Source organism: Nyctibius grandis, chromosome 7, assembly GCF_013368605.1.
Source record: "Nyctibius grandis isolate bNycGra1 chromosome 7, bNycGra1.pri, whole genome shotgun sequence".
Lineage (NCBI taxonomy): Eukaryota > Metazoa > Chordata > Aves > Nyctibiiformes > Nyctibiidae > Nyctibius > Nyctibius grandis.
Window position 1 is genome coordinate 40059968 of NC_090664.1, and position 18679 is coordinate 40078646.

Sequence of the window (18679 nt, forward strand, 5' to 3'; positions counted from 1 at the left end):
CACAGGGCAGAATCTAGAGCAAGGAGCATCTGGAAGTGAAGAGTCTTTGGTTTTGTGGTTTGCTTTTACCAAACTTGAGCTTCTGTGTCATTTTTGAAGTTGTGACCTGTGTCTCTGGAGCCATTTGATACTACGCACACTGATGAAGAACAGCAGGGTCTTAAAGGACTGGTGTGATAACTGTAAACATGGGTTAATCTTTTGCTTTTCTCTAAGCATATTTAGTCATGAACAATGAATAAATAACAATAACAAATAACTTGTTCACCTACCTAAAATGAAAAATGACTCTGTAGGTATTTTCTGTGCAAATTTGTTCTGATTTCTGCCCCCTCCCTCCTGGAGATTTTGAGAGTCCTTCCTCCTTTGCCTTAAACGTGCACAAATCGTGCTGTAATTCATGCTGATACTGGTGTTGATTTCTCTAAGCAAAGAAAATACCATGTTGAGTGCTTCTAGCTTGATCTTTTTTGGAGGTCCAGCTTTCCTAGTGATTTTTTTTTTGAGAGCAGAGTGTCTTCATGATGTGTTTTCTCTCTTACACTTTACACAAACTACACTCAATACAATTCTGTTATAGGAGTTCTTCACAAATCACTTCCTTGGTTTGCCATCCCTTCAGAAGAGAACTGGATGCATCTCTTCCAGCCTTCTTGTTGCACAAGTCTGTGAGTTTTCTGTGTATTTAAGTTGCTTTTGCATTTGTTTATTTTGAGAAAGAAAATACAAGAAATCAAAGGCATCTTGGGAGGTGGGAAAAATGTATATTTTGTTAACATTTTGATTACAAGAAGGTAATTTAGTTAATCTTCGTTATTTGTAAATGTGTCCTTAAAAGTAAGTCTAATAGAGGAAAAAAATGGTTTTGAATTCCTATAAACAATATTATTTGCAAAGCGTATTGTAGCGTTAGGTTTCGATATCCTTGTTTACCCTGAGGACATGGATTGTTTGAAGCTGGATTTGTCAGTGGAGGTGAGTTGGAGCTATGCAGGAGAGGGGAATGAGTCTTATTCTGAAAAATACCTCCCTGGCACTGATGAAGTCATAACTGGATTTATGTTTGAATTCTTATTCTGAATTTCATATCCTTTAGGTTTTTTTCCTAGATGTTTGCTGAAGGACTAATTACTGTTTTTTCCTTTTTGAAGCATTTAAGTGGATTGTCAAGTTGGCTTGAAAGAAAAAATCCAAAACAACCCAACAGAAGAAGATGTTTCATGTTGTTCAGTGTCGGCCTTTAAGACTAATAACCGAAAACGGTCTTTCTGGCACGTGTTTAAAACTGATGCTTTCAAGACCTGTTGCATTTGCACAGATATGGAAATCATGGTTCTCAAGCCGTTCTCTTGTTGGAAACAAAAATATTATCCTGATGGGACCTCCGGGTGCTGGGAAAACAACAGTGGGGAGAATAGTAGGTCAGAAACTAGATTGCCCTGTCATAGACATAGATGACCATGTCCTTGAAACAACCTGGAATATGAGTGTGTCGGAAAAACTGCAGGAAGTTGGTAATGAGCAATTTTTAGAGGAGGAAGGAAAAGCCCTGTTGAAGCTTTCGGCATCTGGAAGTGTCATTTCCCTTACTGGGTCCAATCCAATGCATGCTGTTGGCATGCAGCATATGAAGAAAAATGGAATAGTTGTATATCTGGATGTGCCCACAACGGTCATTATGAGCAGGCTGAAATCAATGAAAGTGGATCGCATTGTGGGCCATTCTTCTGGTATTTCTCTGAAGGACATACTTCAGTTTAGGAAGCAGTTCTACAAAAGGTGGTATGACATCCGCGTTCTTTGCGGAGGGGATATTGCAGCAGAGGTTATAGCAGAAAAGGTACTTGATGCTGTGAAGAGATACCAAAACTCAGAACTGGAAACTTTCATTTCAGCTAGGTCTAGTAGGTCTGGAAGGAGTATGGAAAAAGACTCTCGTAAGTATTTCAGTGATGTTGTTACTGAGGGCTTAGCCCCTGATGGAGGACTTTTTGTTCCTGAGAGAGGACTTCCAAAATTCACTGCTGAGGAATGGCAAAGCCTAATAGAAGCAACGTACATTGAAAGAGCCCAGGTGATGCTAGAAAGATGCATACATCCTGCTGATATTCCTGCTTCTAAGCTGGCAGAAATTATTAGAACTGCTTATGGAGAAAACTTTACTTGTTCTAAAATTGCACCAGTTAGGCATCTGGCAGGCAATCAGTTCCTCCTTGAGTTATTTCATGGACCAACAGCATCATTTAAAGATTTTGCATTACAGATGGTGCCACATATATTTGCATACTGCATTCCCAGAAGCTGCAATTACTTGGTTCTGGTAGCTACTTCCGGTGACACAGGGAGTGCTGTCCTAGATGGCTTTAGTCGTCTCCATGACACTGACAAACAGAGAATTGCTGTGATTAATTTTTTTCCTGAGGATGGAGTAAGCCCAATTCAAAAATCACAGATGATTGGCTGTCAGAAAGAAAATGCCTGGTCAGTAGGTGTCAAATCTGATTTTGATTTTTGCCAGACAGCTATAAAGCAAATTTTTACTAATTCTGATTATACTGGCTTTCTTACAGTAGAATATGGAACAGCTTTAGCTGCAGCAAACTCCATAAACTGGGCACGACTGCTTCCTCAAATAGTTTATCACGCCTCTGCATACCTTGATCTTGTTCATCAAGATATTATACCTTTTGGAAGCCCTGTAGATGTTTGCATTCCTACAGGAAACTTTGGCAACATATTAGGTGCTTTGTATGCTAAAATGATGGGAATTCCTATTAGAAAATGTATTTGTGCTTCCAATGAAAACAATGTTTTGACTGACTTCGTAAGAACAGGTGTTTATGATTTGAGGGGAAGAAAATTAATTCCCACTTTTTCACCAGCAGTAGATATTTTGAAGTCTTCCAATCTTGAGCGATACTTGCACCTGATAGCTAATGAAGATGGGCAATTGGTGACACAATTATATAACCAGTTGGAAAATCAGGGCCACTTCCAGCTACGAAAAGATCTACTTGAAAAGCTTCAGCAGGACTTGGTGGCTGGATGGTGCTCTGAGGAGGACTGTCTAGCTGCCATTCACTCTGTATACACTACTACAGGATATATTTTGGATACACACACAGCTGTTGCTAAAGTAGTTGCAGATCGATTACAAGATAGAACTTGCCCAATTATTATTTCATCTACGGCTCATTATTCTAAATTTGCACCTGCTATCTTGAGGGCCTTGAGGATTGCAGAAATAAACCAGAATCCATTAAGTCAGCTTCACTTGCTGAGTTCTTACAGCCCTCTGCCTCCAGTCCACTGGGGCCTATTAGAGACCCTGAAAAAGCAGGGGAATGAGGATCACCAGGTCTGTGCTGCTGATATGAGTATGCTGATGTCCCATATAGAAACTTTAATTCAAAATCATTTTATGAAAGTTTTCTGAGCAACTGATCAGATGTCTGTTGTATCAATTGCGATACCTTCTTAACAAGCTGCATGTTTTAATAAAGTCATGATTCATCTGGCCTGCGTCCAGTCCACAGCTTAACGTCCGCAGTTTTATACTCAATTGTCAGGTTTTCAACAGTATTTCTAAGTAACGCATGTGGGATTTCTAGTAGTGGTGAAAGGTTGTGAACTGAGAGTATAAAAGACTGGAATACTTTTTTGAAGGTCATACATAGTAGAGGCGGCAGTAGTGCTGGCTTTCCTTGGCGGTGCTGTCTCCTTCACAAGCCTGAAGCGTCCTCCATGGAAGGAGGAAGATAATGAAGTCTGACCTTTCTGAAACTATTAGCTCTTGTTTTGTTGCAAGAATTATGGGATCATTTGGTCAGTGGGTGATTAGTTAAACTTTAACTCACTTCACTTAGGGCACTGAAACATAATAAGATACTGTAATGGTATTCATATGTTACTAATGAAGGTTGATTTCACTACAAAGATTCAAGTATACTTGTATTGTTAATCCTTGAACCATTCAATTTGGTGGTATGTTATCTTCTTGTATAATGTTTTTTATGTATTGTGAGGCCAGCATTTATTTAAAAAAATCTGGTGATTTTGTTTTTCAGGCTTTTTTTTCCTCCCAGATATTTTCCTGTGTAAAATAGAATCCTTAATTTGATATTTTTAATAATTTTTGAGATGTGACTCTTCCTCCAGTGTGTTATAGTCTCTTTCCTAGATCTTTTCTATTTGAACTTTCAACTTTAGAATCCTTTTTTAATGATATAGAAGAATTTGCTTGCAGTAGCAGCAGTATCCTTAAATAAGAACCAGACTTCACCATTTATTTGTATTTATTTCTTGCATTCTATGTTTTTAGAATATAAGTTTTATCTTAGCAGTCAGATAGCTTTCTTGCTCTGATTACTTCTGTTTTCATGTTTTTCTTAAATTAATTTCCTTGACATTCCATTCTATTCATACTTTGCGTGAATTAGTATAAGAAAGAAGCTTCCAAAAGCACTTGGCATCTCATCGAGGAAAGTGAATGATGAATGCCAGTGTCTGGAAAGTGTCACAGCATGAGAGGTATTCATTGTGTAACATAAAATAGATCTGTGCTAGCAATCTGGTTTTGCTAATGACAGGCTCTTTATTGTTTGGGTTTTTTTATCAGAAAAAAAATAGAGCAGGTTGCCCTAGGAGATCATGTGGTTACGGACAAACTTATTCTGTTAACTGTAGATTATATTTGGCAATACAACTGCATTTCACACTAAGAGAGATGATAAAATGATGTATTGGCAAGTTTTGAGTGGCATGCGGTTACAGGTAAAGAGCTAAGAGTCATCAGATGTGAGGATGTATAGCTATGGGAGGTTGTAGTTCCCACCAAGATTCAAATAGAAAAATTATTGGCAAGAGAGGTGGTAATTGGTAACATTTTTTTGCCTCTTCAAGAGGCAACGTCTCCTAGATGTCAGGACTCATTTGGAGCTTTGAACCGTTGCCATATCCCCCAGCTTCCACTGTGTATGCGCTTGTACTTTTTGCCACATTAGAGGTGAAGAAGACACTATCTGGCAAACAATTGTAAAAAAATGGTCATTTCTTCTAGACTCAAGCGTGATGTGCCTTTGGCACAGTGAATACATTATACAATAAAATTAAATTTAGCTGATAACAAAGGTGCGACACGATAGCTTTCTTGATTCTGCCATTATTGGATGTCTTTTTAGGACCTTTCTAATTCTTCTGTGCTTAATCCTCATTCACTATTTCTGCAGTAACTTTGGAAAATAATTTTTTATTTTTATTTTCACAGCATCATAGAACAGCCCAGGTTGGAAGGGACCTCAAAACATCATCTGATCCAACCTTTTTTGGGAAAGGGAGCCTAGATGAGGTTGTCTAGCACCCTGCCCAGTCATGTCTAAAAATCTTCAGTGATGGGGACTCTACCACATCCCTGAGGAGGTTGTTCCAGTGATTGAGTGTTCTTACTGTGAAAAATTTCTTTCTGAGATCAAGACTAAACTTCTCCCGCTGCAACTTGTACCCATTTCCCCTTGTCGTCTCCATATGGCTCCTTGTGAAGGGAGAGGCTCCATCCTCTTTCTAGCCACCATTTAAGTACTGGAAAACTGTGATGAGATGCCCCCTGAGCCTCCTCTGCTCCAGAGTGAAAAGACCTATAACTCATTCAGTCTCTCCTCATAGGGCAGAGGGATTTTCATCATTTTCCAAGCACAACATGAGAAAGACCATAAATATGTAATTAAAAAAGTAATCTAAGTTCTGTAAGAAAAAGTTGCATAAGCATATTGCCAAAAAAGAAGCATTGCTTGTGTAGGTGATAAGTGCACATCCACCTTGTATTTCTGTATGTTTCAATCTGATTCTCACAGTAGTTCCAAGTGGAAAAAGTTGTAATGCTTTCACTGGTTGTGCTCAGTACAAAACCAGCATTCTAAACCGTAAAAAACCCCCAAAACCCCCAAACAAACCCAACTGCCTGGACTGAATTACTGAAATGGGAATTGGTTTCAGCATAAGGACTTTGTGGAAATCCTGCAGTACCTGGTTCCATGGGGCTTAATGTCATTTGACATCATAGGGCAATTTGTCACATGCTGTTACAATACTTTATAGAAATGTCTACAAAGAAGAGCCTGTTTTCATAGAAAGTACCTAAAAGAGAAAAGCTGAGATTCTAAACAAGATTAGGTTAGAAGCCAGTGTCCTACCTTGAGTTAGCTCATTATCAAATAAAACAGTCAGAACTAAACTAACAGAGGATTTATTTTGGCATGACTTAAACAATATTTCCAAGTTCATGGCAGTAACTCAAGCTTGGTTTGAAGGAGAAAGTATTAGTAAAATTTCTAGTTGCTATTTTCATGCCATATGAGCCATTATAAGAGTTGATATGAATTGAATAAGTAAAAAAATGAGCAGTTGTACTTAATTATGGGCTTTCAGTGTGGACTTAAGATATATAAAGGCAGTGATTAAAGAGCATGTATGGTATTAGTACATTTCTCAGAATGTCTAAAGGCTTTTACAGTATTTAATCACTTTTAAAAAATAATTAATTTTTGGACTTTGTTGTAACTTCAGTGAACTATTTTTGTGCACTACATCTGCCTGTGGATTATAGTAAAGGGCAAATCAAATGCTGCAGTATTGTCGTGATCCTGGATGTACACAGTATTTGTGACCAGGTGCTGATGCTGTGTGGTGGTAGCTGTAATGTACAGTCTTTTGGCTTGCCTTGTCCTGCTGGGCCTGGAGGAATGGAAAAGAAGAAATTTCCAGCATACGCATTGCTATAGCTGGTTGCAGGGGGATAGGATAGCGAGGGAAGCAATTTCTGCCTTCTCAGCCCAGCTTTTCTAAATGTCAGTCAGCAAAATACTGTGGTTCAACAAACATTGTGCTCCTGTTATTGCACTTTTTATCCTCACTATCAGTATTAGGAAAGATTCAAAGGGCATTAATGATTAAAAGTGGACACAAGTGCCAGTTTTTTGTCTTTTGCAGGCTGAATGTTGTCATGCAATATTTTCTATTAACTTCTTAAGGCGAAAATGGTGTGCTAATGATGCACAAAAGCAAATCTGCATTGTGATGGTTAGCAGGATTATTTAAGCCATTTAGACTTAGTGTATACACAGTGTGCTCCTCTTTGTCTAAAGACAGGATGTTGCAGTCTAAATCGATATAAGCCAGGTTTACAGAGGGTGTGAGCATGTATATATACACGTTTCCACTAGCTTTGTTGACCTGGAGTAATAGCATAGCTTTAGTTAAGCTCTTATTCCTGTGTAGATAAATCTTTGCTGAACACTGATACTACATGAAAAACCTTAAGGATGAATGTGACAAATTAAGGACAAATGTAATGTCTAATTTACACTTTTATTTATAAGAATATTTATATGGAAAATACTTTTGCTTTGCTTACAGACTTTCCAGCTGTTCATTACTTGCCTTTAGTCACAGTCCCACTTCTCAGGGTGACAGAGACTGAGTTGAGGTAAAGGGTGAATAGAGCAGATAGGGATGACTTCAGAATATAATTCTGTTTTCTTAGTATCTTACAATTTAGAAAGAATTGCTATTTATGTTTTTGAGGTGATGGAATATTTTAGCAGATAGAACTCTAAAGGGAAGATTCTTGTTTTTCAAGAGGTCAGCTTTGCTCTTCAAGGACATCAAGAACACACATTGTTATTAAGTATATCATGTTTGGCATGCCTGAAATATGCGTTAGTCATTTGTATCCAATGTATTTTTTCTAAATAAATACTGTGGGATCCACTCTGTACCACTTTCTTTGCAAATATGTTCGTAAATCCTTATCAATGTGATATAAAGAAAATCCACTAAAATAAGTGGTTTCAGAATTTTATATTCTTAGATCTTGAAAGACATGTTCCGTTCTGTGTTTACTTGAAAGTTGGGTGTATAGTAAATGATCTAGTTTATGTTGCACTACAGACTTGTCTGGTGCTGCATGGAAAGTCTGTATTCTGAGGAATTAATACGGAAAAGGAAATCTGTGACAGTTTAATCTTTCTTATTCATACTTAGTTCAGTGAAGGGATGGACTGGTTGTCTGTTGACAGTTGCGGAGCAACTTTGGTTCACTTGGAACATGATTTCAGGATCACAAGCTTAAAAGTTACTTGAATGGTTGAAACAGCAGTAAGAAATCAGTAGTTAATTTCAGTGAATTAACATGAATAAGCAGTGAATTCTGAACATATATTAGCAGCTTGAAGAGGATTTAAATATTACTGTGTTTTTTCACAGTAGTAATAAATGTGCTCAGTACACTTATCAGACCTGGGGAGCTGTTGCTTCAACAATTTTTCAGAATGCAGCAATCTAAAAGACATCAGTCTTGGCCTTCCTCTCCAACTGAAGGTCTCCCAGCCTGGAGGTTGATCTAAGCTGTTTGTGCCTTTTACTCAAGAAGACTTTATTCCCTGCTAACTGTTTAAGATGGTTTCTGGCGACTTTCTTGACAGCACAGGAAATAAAATGTTTAATAGGGAAGTTGTTCATCAGAATAAAGAAATAACCTGATTTACTTGCTTATGTACAATATCTTATAAAATTTAACTGAGTAGAGAAATCTCAGTGTTTTTCCTGTGCAACACAGGAACACAGTTTTCACAAAAAGTGTATCTCAAACTTCACAAAATCAGTTACATAGCACAGGATTGTTGCTCTAGCATTTTATTTAGATATTTCATCACTGGTATTTGGAATACCCTTAGATTTTCAAATAGTTTCTTTTATTTTAAGTAAGTTATTGCTATAGAAACATGCAATGTATCACCCTCAAATTTAAAATTCATCATGACACTAGTTGTGTCCAAACCTGAAAGATCTCAAAATGTAAATCTGAAAGGACAGTTGTGGCTGAACAGAGTTGTTACGTGAGTTCACACACAGGATTTAGCTTTTAACTGTGAGTTTGTTAAGAACACAGAAGGGAATACAATAGTGACTGCTCAAATGTATGGATGCCACAAAACTTAAATACTAAGGAGCCACTTAAACAGAGTAAGATGAATTACTTGGTTGGGAGCTGTAAGCAATCTGCATTTCACTGTGGCCTAAAGTAGACTTGTGTCTCTAGGATCAGACGTTTGAAGACATACTTACCAAATAGAACAATTTGTTGTAGGAAGTGCTGACTTTGAACAGTGTCTGGAGATGATGTACATGCTCAACTGAACATGAATTTTCAGCATGCCTTGTGTCCAAAAGGACCAGTGAGATCCTCAGGAATAGGAATGGGAATACTAAGGGAAGTAATATTTCTGTCTATATTTGACTTTGATGTAACCTTTTGGAAGAGTGCTATGCCCAACTCCAACAGTCACAATTTCCAGTAATGCTGGAAAATTGGACAGAAAAGAGTAATGAGAGCAATAAAAGGATTAAAAAGAACAACTGGCATAAGGGTCTCAATAAGCAGAATCTACTTAGTTTAGCGAAAGGAGAATTAGCCTAGAAGAACCATCTTCGGAGCAAAACTTTGACAGTAAAATAAAGGTCTGTTCCATCTAGCAGACAAAGTGATCCAGCGACTGTAAATAGAAGTTGGACACGTTACAAGGGGAGATAAAGGCACGTAACAGAATGGTAAAGGTTTCTCTACTCTGGACGTGTTAGATGATTTCCTGAAAAGATGTGATTTGATAGAAAGAGGACTAATTCAGGCAAGTCAGATCCATGCTATGCAAGAGGTCAAACTAAATCATGGCAGTCCTGTTTGGCTGCCCCAGGAGCAACTTGCATGCTAACAAAAGTACAAACAGTATTTCACAGCAGTTTGAGTGCTAGAGTCTGTGAACTCATTTCAGTTCTGCTCTAGTGTTATCAGTACACAGAACAAGTTGTGTGCTAAATAGGCTACTGGATATGCTTAGCCTTGTTCTTTCTGTCTCTAGAGAATTGCAAATGGACTACTAATGCACACCCTGGCTTGACTTATGGCTGTTAGGATATGGCTCATTAGTTTTAAATTTCATTAGACAGTATGTGTTGTGATGGTTTGGGCAATATATACTTTCATTATGAAAATGAGGTGAGCATATACAGCAGGAAAGTACCTATGTGTCCTGGTTTGGCCTAAACCAGGCCGATTTTCCTTTCAGTGATTTTTACTTTCAGCTAAGTCTCCTCTAAGTAACTGCACTTTCTGAAACTAACTGCATGTTTGCAGACAGTGTCTGCTTCCAGGACTGATAACGCTCGAAGTTTGTAGTTATCGCTGAGGCACCGGTAGGGATGTTGTGCAGTAAGGCTCTTGCTGTACTTAGTCTTAGAGAAACCAAGGTCACTGCTGAATTCCTCACTGCTTACGAGTGAAGAGCCGAAGGGGGGTCGCAGCTGCAGGGGGGAGCAGACAGGGCAGGTGACCCAAAATTGACCAATGAGGGTATTCCATCCCATACACGTCATTCTCGGTATAAAGCGGGGGGATCACGAGGGTCTCGCTCTCTTTCTGCTATGGCTGGTGTCCAAGGAGGACTCCGTCTGTTTTCCTGCTGCCCCCGATCCCGATCCGTGCATCCCTGAATCCAGCTCTCGACCGTCGCTAGGCCCAGCCTGGGCCTTCCCGGAGCCTGCCCTGCAGTGCCGGTGGTGACGTGGCTGACTTCAGGGGAGCTCAATCTTGGTTTTGTATATATATTTGTATATATTTGATTATTATTATTATTATTATACTCTTTTCCATGATTATCGTTTATTAAAACTGTTTTAACTTTCCAACCCGGAAGTCTCTCTCCCTTTTCCCTTTCCCTTTCCCTTTCCCTTTTGGGGGAGGGGGGGGGATAACAGAGAGCATCTGCCACAGGTTTAATAGCCGGCCCAGCTTTAAACTGTGACACTATGCAAATGTCAGCTGTATTGAATGTAGCTAATTATTATTCATTTTTCTAAGCTTTTAAAAGTTAGAGGTCTTTTAAAGTTTATTAGATGCTTTTGGATCCCTTCTTTCTGTTCTTGTTTACCTGGCATTTCTCTCTGCTTTCATGAGCAAGTTGCGATCCAATGGCTTTTTTCAATTAATTTTCAGCTCATAATGAGATCTATATAAGAAAAATTGAAAAATCCAATGTTTCCTTTTTATAGTTAAACTTGACCTTTGATATACCAACCAAAGGTGCTGCATAAAGCTTAGAGAAGGTAAAGCGTGCTCGTAAGGTTCTGCTCTAGAAACATATTTTGAGAAAAATGTATTTTCTATACATTTTAGAGTAATTCACTAAATTATATCTAAATAGAGTGGACTTTTTTACAAAGTACATGTGGCAATCAGGTTCTGTTTAAAATGCTAATAAATACATCCCATATCCTAATGAAAGTAATGCTCCCTGCATAATTAATTAGCATTGTATACAGATGAGGACAGGAAAGCCATATTCACAGTCGTTTTCATCCACAATGGTTAATAAAAAAATACTATAAAGTTCTGAAAGGTCATGCATGAATAGCTCATTTCTGCAAAAACAGTATTTTGCAAGTAAAAATTTAGTTAAAATTACCTCGAGTCGTTGTTATATACGGCTTTTAACCACAAGATGGCATTCCTAACAGAAGTTTGCTAGACGTGCTGATTTCTTGCAGTTTTTGAAGAGCTCTAAATGAAAAGCTATCAATCATAAGCATTTGTAATGTTATATGAGCTTTTTATATTTTCATTTTTATAAAATGTAATTAATGGAAATTTAAATAAGAAACTTTAATGATAATTAGGTTAATACTTATTGCTCTGTGGAGTACCCAGAAATATGTGATGGTTCCAGGTCAGAGAAACAACACATTAATTCATGGCATTATATGCTGCTAGAGACTTTTTAACTGTAAATCTTGAATCAATTTTGCTTTAATATAAGAATCTAAAATTAAAAAACTCAATTCTTTAATATTTAAGTCAAGAGCACAAATAATACCATGGTCTTATATGCAAAACTCAAGTGTTTGGGGTTTTGAGTATGATGCAGCATATGGGGTTTATAGTGAGTTTTGGGATAAAGAAGAGCAGGTAACAGTATTCACAGGAAAAAACAGTATCAATAATATGTCTTGCTTTGCAGGGGAGGATTTTTCATAGCTTAATGTTAAAATGACCAAGCAACATATTTTCAAATGCCTGTCATCCAGGTTGATACCAGAGCCCACAGGCAGCCCTGCTTTCTTTCAGGCTTTATATCTTTTTCAGTTTCTTGTAATCTTTGCATGCTAAAAGCAAATACCTTGTTATTCTTTTTCCTTAAATACAAGCATGAAGGGAGCATAATACAACCTACTAAACCAATACAAGTGCACTAGATTTTATGTAACAGAGACATGCATATTATGCTTGCTTTTTTTTTTTTCCCCCATGGTTAAGGTCCTGATGTTATTTTTGCTGACTCTGTAAGATCAGACCTGAGCTAAATAATCATTTGTATTTCCCTTCTAACTAGTGCCCTAGTTGCATTTTGGTTTGGAAAAAAAGACAGTACCTTAAGTTTGTCCAATGTAAGTTGTGGAATTTGTTTCAAGTCTATTTCAAGTCAACAGTAAGGATTATGATAGACTAATTTTCTTTTTTTTAATAGTTTTGTGGTAGCGAAACTTCCATGGCATCTTTTCTAATGCATGTGTACGTTTCCTGCTAATCCTTCTGCTCCATGGGCCACCCCCTGCTGATGCCTCAGCCCTCTCATTTTGGTTCCTGTCATTTAACACAGCTGAGAGGACAGAGCGGTGGCTGCATCCACCGCTGACACTAATGACAGTCTTTCCTGAGTGTGTGGATGCTACTTTGACATTAAGCAGATGTTCTTTTTCCTAACATGTTGTTATGCCTCTATCATCTCTCAAAGGTGGCTGTGCAAAACAGAACATGAATTTTTGTTTGCTGAAAACAATTGTCAGTCAAAAAAACACTTTCAGAATGATCAGGTTGGTAGAACCTACCTGCTGGTTGAATCTGGCACCAGGACTGCAGAGGCAAACCTTCTGATTTAATAGTATCTCGTGTTGACTACCAGTAAAATTTGAGGGCCTGAACATTTCCCAGTTGCTGCAAATTTTAAAGAAACGTGGTGAAATGGAAATTACTATTTCAAGAATGTGGAAATCGCAGTACAAAGTAAGTTATACATAATAATTATGAAATGTTGGTGAGGAAGTAAATGATTTGTTGCTGTTATCTTTCGAGTTAAGTTACACACTGAATTTTCTTTGTAGTAATTAGGTGTAGCACTGGGTGAGTAGATGTGGGGACCGGATGCCACTGAGAAGAGCAAGAAACCTGTCCCACAGAGGTTTAAAAGAAGGAAAAACATGTACTGAGGAAAGAAACATTCTCTGCTCTCAAGGACTGTTGGCTGGCATTTGGAGAGGACTTACCTGAAGGATAGTCTGTAAGTAGAAATATACACAGCTAAACAAGTGAAACGAGTTAGTCAAGGCAACGTCAGGGTTTAGGGTCCCCCAAAATGCCATAACGAGTAGGGTGCGATGGACCCCACCAATGGAAATCAGTGGTCTCAACCATTGCTGATGTTGCTTCTGGGACATCTCATGATGTCAAATCAAATGGGTGTGTACTCCAGCTCCCAGAAATGGGGGAAATAAATGACACTGAATTTGTCCTTTTGCCTGAGGGTCTCTCAGTTACATGACAGCCACTATAAGCTCATATAACCAAGCCCTCGCAGGTAACACTGTCAGAAAAAATGGCCATACTGACTGCTGACAAATAACAGTACTGATACTTCCTGACGGATCTGCAAATTGCTTTGCTAGTACAAAGCACATCAGGGGCTAATTTGATGCAGTTTATTGTTTGCAAGAGGTGGATTATAAATGTTTGCAATTGCATCTTATGTAACTGCTGCTGGATAAGCATTGCTATGAGTAAGTGTGAACTGGGAAAGGAAAATGTGGTACTGGGAACTGTAACCACAAGTGTTATTACTTCCCATATGTAACAAAGTTATGCCTAGGGCAAGCAAGCACAATTACCAACAGAAGCTGCGTTTGTTCATGCAAGTGCTTTTATTGTTCTAAATGATTTATCACTCTGGATTATATTTTTTGACAAAAGGTTTTTCTGGAATAATTGCACTTCAAAGGAAATTAGTTGTTTACCTTCAATAGATGACCAAGTTTGCCTATTGAAAAGAAGTTAGATTTATAAAGCACTTCCATAAGGTTTTTAAATAAGTGGGATACAAAGGGTCATTATGCAACATGGAGATTTGCTTCGCCAAGCTGGTAACATAATTAATCCCTTTTACTCTCTTCCTTTCATTTCCTCAGTCTCAGAAATCTAGAAATATGCATTTTAGAAAATTATCAGATACTTAAATATTTAATATATTTCCAAATTGTATGATTGTACTTTATCTGCAATCAAAACACTGTGTTGGATTCTCTGAATTTATTTTGGATGCTGATGGTACACTGATAGTTGCTGAAAACAGAAAACAGCTCTCACTTCCTTTACAAAAAGGTAAAAGAAGTTATATTTTCAAACTGTTAAAATTAGCTTTTAAGTCCGTATTCCAGGATGTGTGCAGCACCTGAATTGCCAACATCTCTGTTCCTTGTGCTCCTGGGTCACTGATGGTAAAGCTCTTGCTTTCTTATTCATTGTATTATTGTGAAAAGAAATGGTTGTAAGTCCAGGTCCCTTCTTTCTCGAAGGCATCTGAATATAAACCAGACACAATTATCTACTGTGTTACTTTTGCCTGACACTAGAATTACTTTACTAAAGACGAATCAGACCTAATACACAGCCAACCCCTTTTCAAAATGCAGAGTGGCAAAGCTGAGCTGGAAGATACTGAGTGCAAAGTGAACTTCTTGACGCTGCATAGAGCCAGTACAAAAGCTAGAGGAAAACTGCTTCACAAACTACTAAGATCTCTGTAGTGCCAATATCACAAATTGTTACTCATTTCCGCAAGGCACAGCTGACAGCAGAGGGAAATGAAGAAGTATAAACTACATTTCTTTTTTGTTTAAATCCATCCAAAACAAAATTTGCCTTCTGTGAGCACTTAGCTTGTTGTGCTAAGCCTACGGGGTGAAGAGTGGGTCTCCCACCGCTCAACGGTGGTGGCTGTTCAGTCAGTTCAGGGGCGGCAGAAGCATCGTCTTCTTTAGTGATTAGTTTTTGTTCCACGTATTAATTGCATGATCTGCCTCATAAAATAAATTACATGTAAATGGAACAGCTTAAAAGTAATTGTGCAGCTGAGAAGCTGACGAGTTACTGTGCCTTATGGCTATTGTGGCTGTGTGGGAAAGGACCAAAAAGACAAAAATAAGTCTCTTTAACCTCCAATGTCCCTTAACTTTTCCCCTGAAGAGTTTCCTGTCACCTTAATTTAAGATATTTTTTGATCAACTTATGAAAGTGATTTTATTATGTGGTTGCCTCCAGTTTCCCAGAAATAAATTGCCCAGTCCCATGTTCCTAAATTCCCTTGTGTATGCACCGTGTTTCCTTTGTCTTTTTTTTTTTTTTTCTTTTTTTGACAGCTACAATAAATGTTATTAGTGATGATGTGGTTTGTAGATCTGTTTTTACACGGTAGACAGAAGAAGTAAGGCACGTAACGGTAGCAGTTGGAGTGTCATTGAGACCACCTTGGTAATTTGTTTTTGTTTGCAAAGCAGATGTCTCTGTAATGCACTCAAATTCTTCACCATCACCCATTATCCTAAAGTCATTTTAGCATAACTATTTTTTAATTTTCTAATCGTTTTCACAGGAGAATTTAAAATCAGTCTTTGTAGAGTAAATTTAACTCTATATTACAGTTCAAGATACAAGAAACGTAAAATTAAAAAAAAAAATCTTGCATTTTGTAATTAAGGTAATTGAGTTCCTTTCAGGCTGATGCTTGGAGTGCAAATCAAGAGTTTTATTTCCCTCCTGGAATCAGGTACCCTTTGAAATGTTCATACTTAAGTTCTGAAGACTGTGTTGTCATTAACTCTGCTTCTGATGGCTGTCAGACAGCAGGATCTTACAAATTGCCATTAGTTGTGAATGGAAGGAAAATTGTACATACGCAACAATTTTCCGTGGAGAGAAAAACCAGAAGACATTATTTTGTTATTGTAACTTGACCTGAGAGGAGAAGAGTTGTATATGCATGAGTGTGCTGATATTTGATAAGCTGATATCTTTCTCAGAAAGCTTGAAAGTGGTAATTTTTATAACATTTCTTTTTGTTCAAATTGATCAGGGGATGTTTTATTCTTTTCCTATCTTCTTCCCCAAATTTATAAATGAATGACACAAAATCAAGAGCTCTTTTTAAAATCAGACTTCAATATGTAGAAAGTAAAGAAGGGAGGAAAACAGCAGCAAAAATCAGATCTAGTGAATACTCAGAAACTGGACAAAATTCTGCCAAGTGTCTGAATTAATGCCCAAGATTGAAATCCAGACCCCTTAAACAATTCATTTAAACATGGCCATGACTATAGCAGGCCACCTCTAGCCTTAAAGTCTTACTAAAAAAGTGGAGCTGTGGTTTTCTTGAGAGATTTGTATAAATTCCTGCTGCAGTGAGGCTAGATACTAGGGAATACAGGTACCACTTTGGGGGGGTGGTACCTGCTTTAGCAATAATTCTGGGGTAAAGGAAGAAAAAAGCATTGAAATTATTTTTAAACCTCAAAAATTGTGTTTAATGTGGGGTGAGCATTCATACTTCAGGAGTCTGTTTAACTGAAGCTGTATGACTTCTTCCTGATTATGAAGGTTCCCAGGGTATCTTGTTCAGTTTACTGTATGTTTTGAGAGACAGAAAACGTCAGAGAATTTACATATATGCGCATGTACGTGTAAAGTATATGGACATAGATTATATATGTATTTCAGTTTATTGTGTGCACAGAAGATCATGCTCATAGGATCATTGTGAAAGTCATCTTGACTGATGCATCTCAGATCACGTGTAGAAAGAGATGTGCATCCCTGTGTGTACCCGCCTGCCGCATCAGCAGGTCCAGGTGGGATCTGGCCCATGCAGTTGTCCCTCCTACGCAATGCGTGTGAGATGTCGCAGAGGGACTAAATGACCTTCCTGAGCCGTGTAGTCAGGCTCAGGAACGCTGCGTGGTTGGTGGCCCACGACTCTGGCTCGCCTTGACCCTTGGCTGTTTTTGTGCAGCACCGTTGCCTGACCTTGGTTCACTGTCGCTGAGAAAGCTGTCGCTGAGCTGTGAGAGTATGTAAACTGAAACCGTTCAAGATAAGAAAAGTAAAAACAGGCAGAACTGAAAGTGCTGAGCTGGTAAGAGTGTCTCAGGGATTGGGGACAAAATACTGACATGGAATCTAGAAAACCTGATGGAGAAAGCACAGACTTAGAAGATGGCATCTCTGCAACTGCGAGGACATGTACTGATTTACTGGGGTATTTTCACATGACTGAGATACTTTTCTTATGAAATACGAAGTCTGCAACACTAATAAAAAGCAGCAGAAACCACCTCATATACTTTTTTCTTCTTTTCCCCCTCTTCCTTTTCCACATTCTTTTCTGCACTGTTCCTCATTTCCTCTTGTCTGCTCCCTCCTGACCTGAGTGATGCTTCTCCAATCAGCCTCTGGTCAAAAGTGCCTCTTGATACCCTTTACCACTTTGCTCTCATTTCACTCAGTGAAATCACTTGAATCTTGTAACCCCCAAGGCACATTTGGCATGTGGTACTGTGCTGTCACTGCTCTTGACCCTGCTGTCCACGCCAGCACGGTGTGGTGACCCTGGAGCGCTGCAGTGACCAGGTAGCCCTCTGACCACCTGTGCAAGTGTCCAGCTTTTTATCAGGGCTGTAGGATCAACAGCAACGTTCCCAGCCCTGATGTGGGGGTCCAGGGTCGGGGTAGGGACCAAAGGCAAAAGAGACTCTGCACTATTACTTACACAAGGGCCCAGATGAAAATAACTTTGTTCTCTGATCATGGGGGTCACTGGGCTGCTGGGCCCTCAACATAGGTCCCCCCTTGCTGCCACAGCCAAAGCCAGCAGCTGTCTCCAGAAACTGTCTCTCTCACACCACGTGTCATATATGGCAGAAGTAGACTCTCAGCTGCCTTTGGATCCCTCTGATTGAAGAAATCATCTCATTTTGGGAGTGTCTAGTAGCCTTTATAGGCTTAATGTTTGAATGTACTATGGGTATAAACAGATGGCATTCAGATGCAGCAAAGCCTTCTTGAACTTGTGTTGGTTTTCGCTTGGTTCAGACATGTCAGAAATGTGTGTGCCATCTGGCACGTGCTCCACAGCTCCTCAGACCTAACTGGAGATGTGTCTGCCTGCCTCTGCATGTCTTTCCTAACAAACAGGCTCGTTCCTGCCAGCACCATAGTTCTTGTTGCCAATCATCTCTTCATCTCGCTTCTCAAACCAGGTGATTAAGAAAGCAGAAAGGCGTTGGACTAAAACAGACTGCCTGGATAATTTAAGCTGGACTGCAGGTATACGTTGGTTCCATCCATTGTAACTTTTTTAGTTTTTTTTGTTTGGTTGGTTTTGATTTTTTTTTTTAAATGAATATGCAAACACAAAATGATTGGCAATTTAGCTGCCCGTGAAATGTCAGTTCTGAGGACCAGGTTTGAAAAGGGATTTATCTCTGGTTTTGCTTAGAGTATCCATTTTGGCATATAGTGAAAGTCACATTT

General features: G+C 38.6%; 1 protein-coding gene and 1 long non-coding RNA gene across 2 annotated transcripts; both read left to right on the forward strand.

The window, feature by feature from the left end:
• The first annotated feature begins 588 nt into the window (after positions 1 to 588).
• On the forward strand, positions 589 to 3965 carry THNSL1 (threonine synthase like 1). The gene is made up of 2 exons (XM_068405046.1): positions 589 to 668; positions 1152 to 3965. Exon 2 carries the CDS (start codon positions 1214 to 1216, stop codon positions 3434 to 3436), a length of 2223 nt encoding a protein of 740 aa, XP_068261147.1. The 5' UTR covers positions 589 to 668; positions 1152 to 1213; the 3' UTR covers positions 3437 to 3965.
• Positions 3966 to 12867: 8902 nt separating this feature from the next.
• Positions 12868 to 17439, forward strand: LOC137665704 (uncharacterized). The gene is made up of 3 exons (XR_011048537.1): positions 12868 to 13108; positions 13207 to 13382; positions 17160 to 17439. It is a non-coding gene; the product is annotated as an uncharacterized lncRNA (long non-coding RNA).
• Positions 17440 to 18679: the final 1240 nt, after the last annotated feature.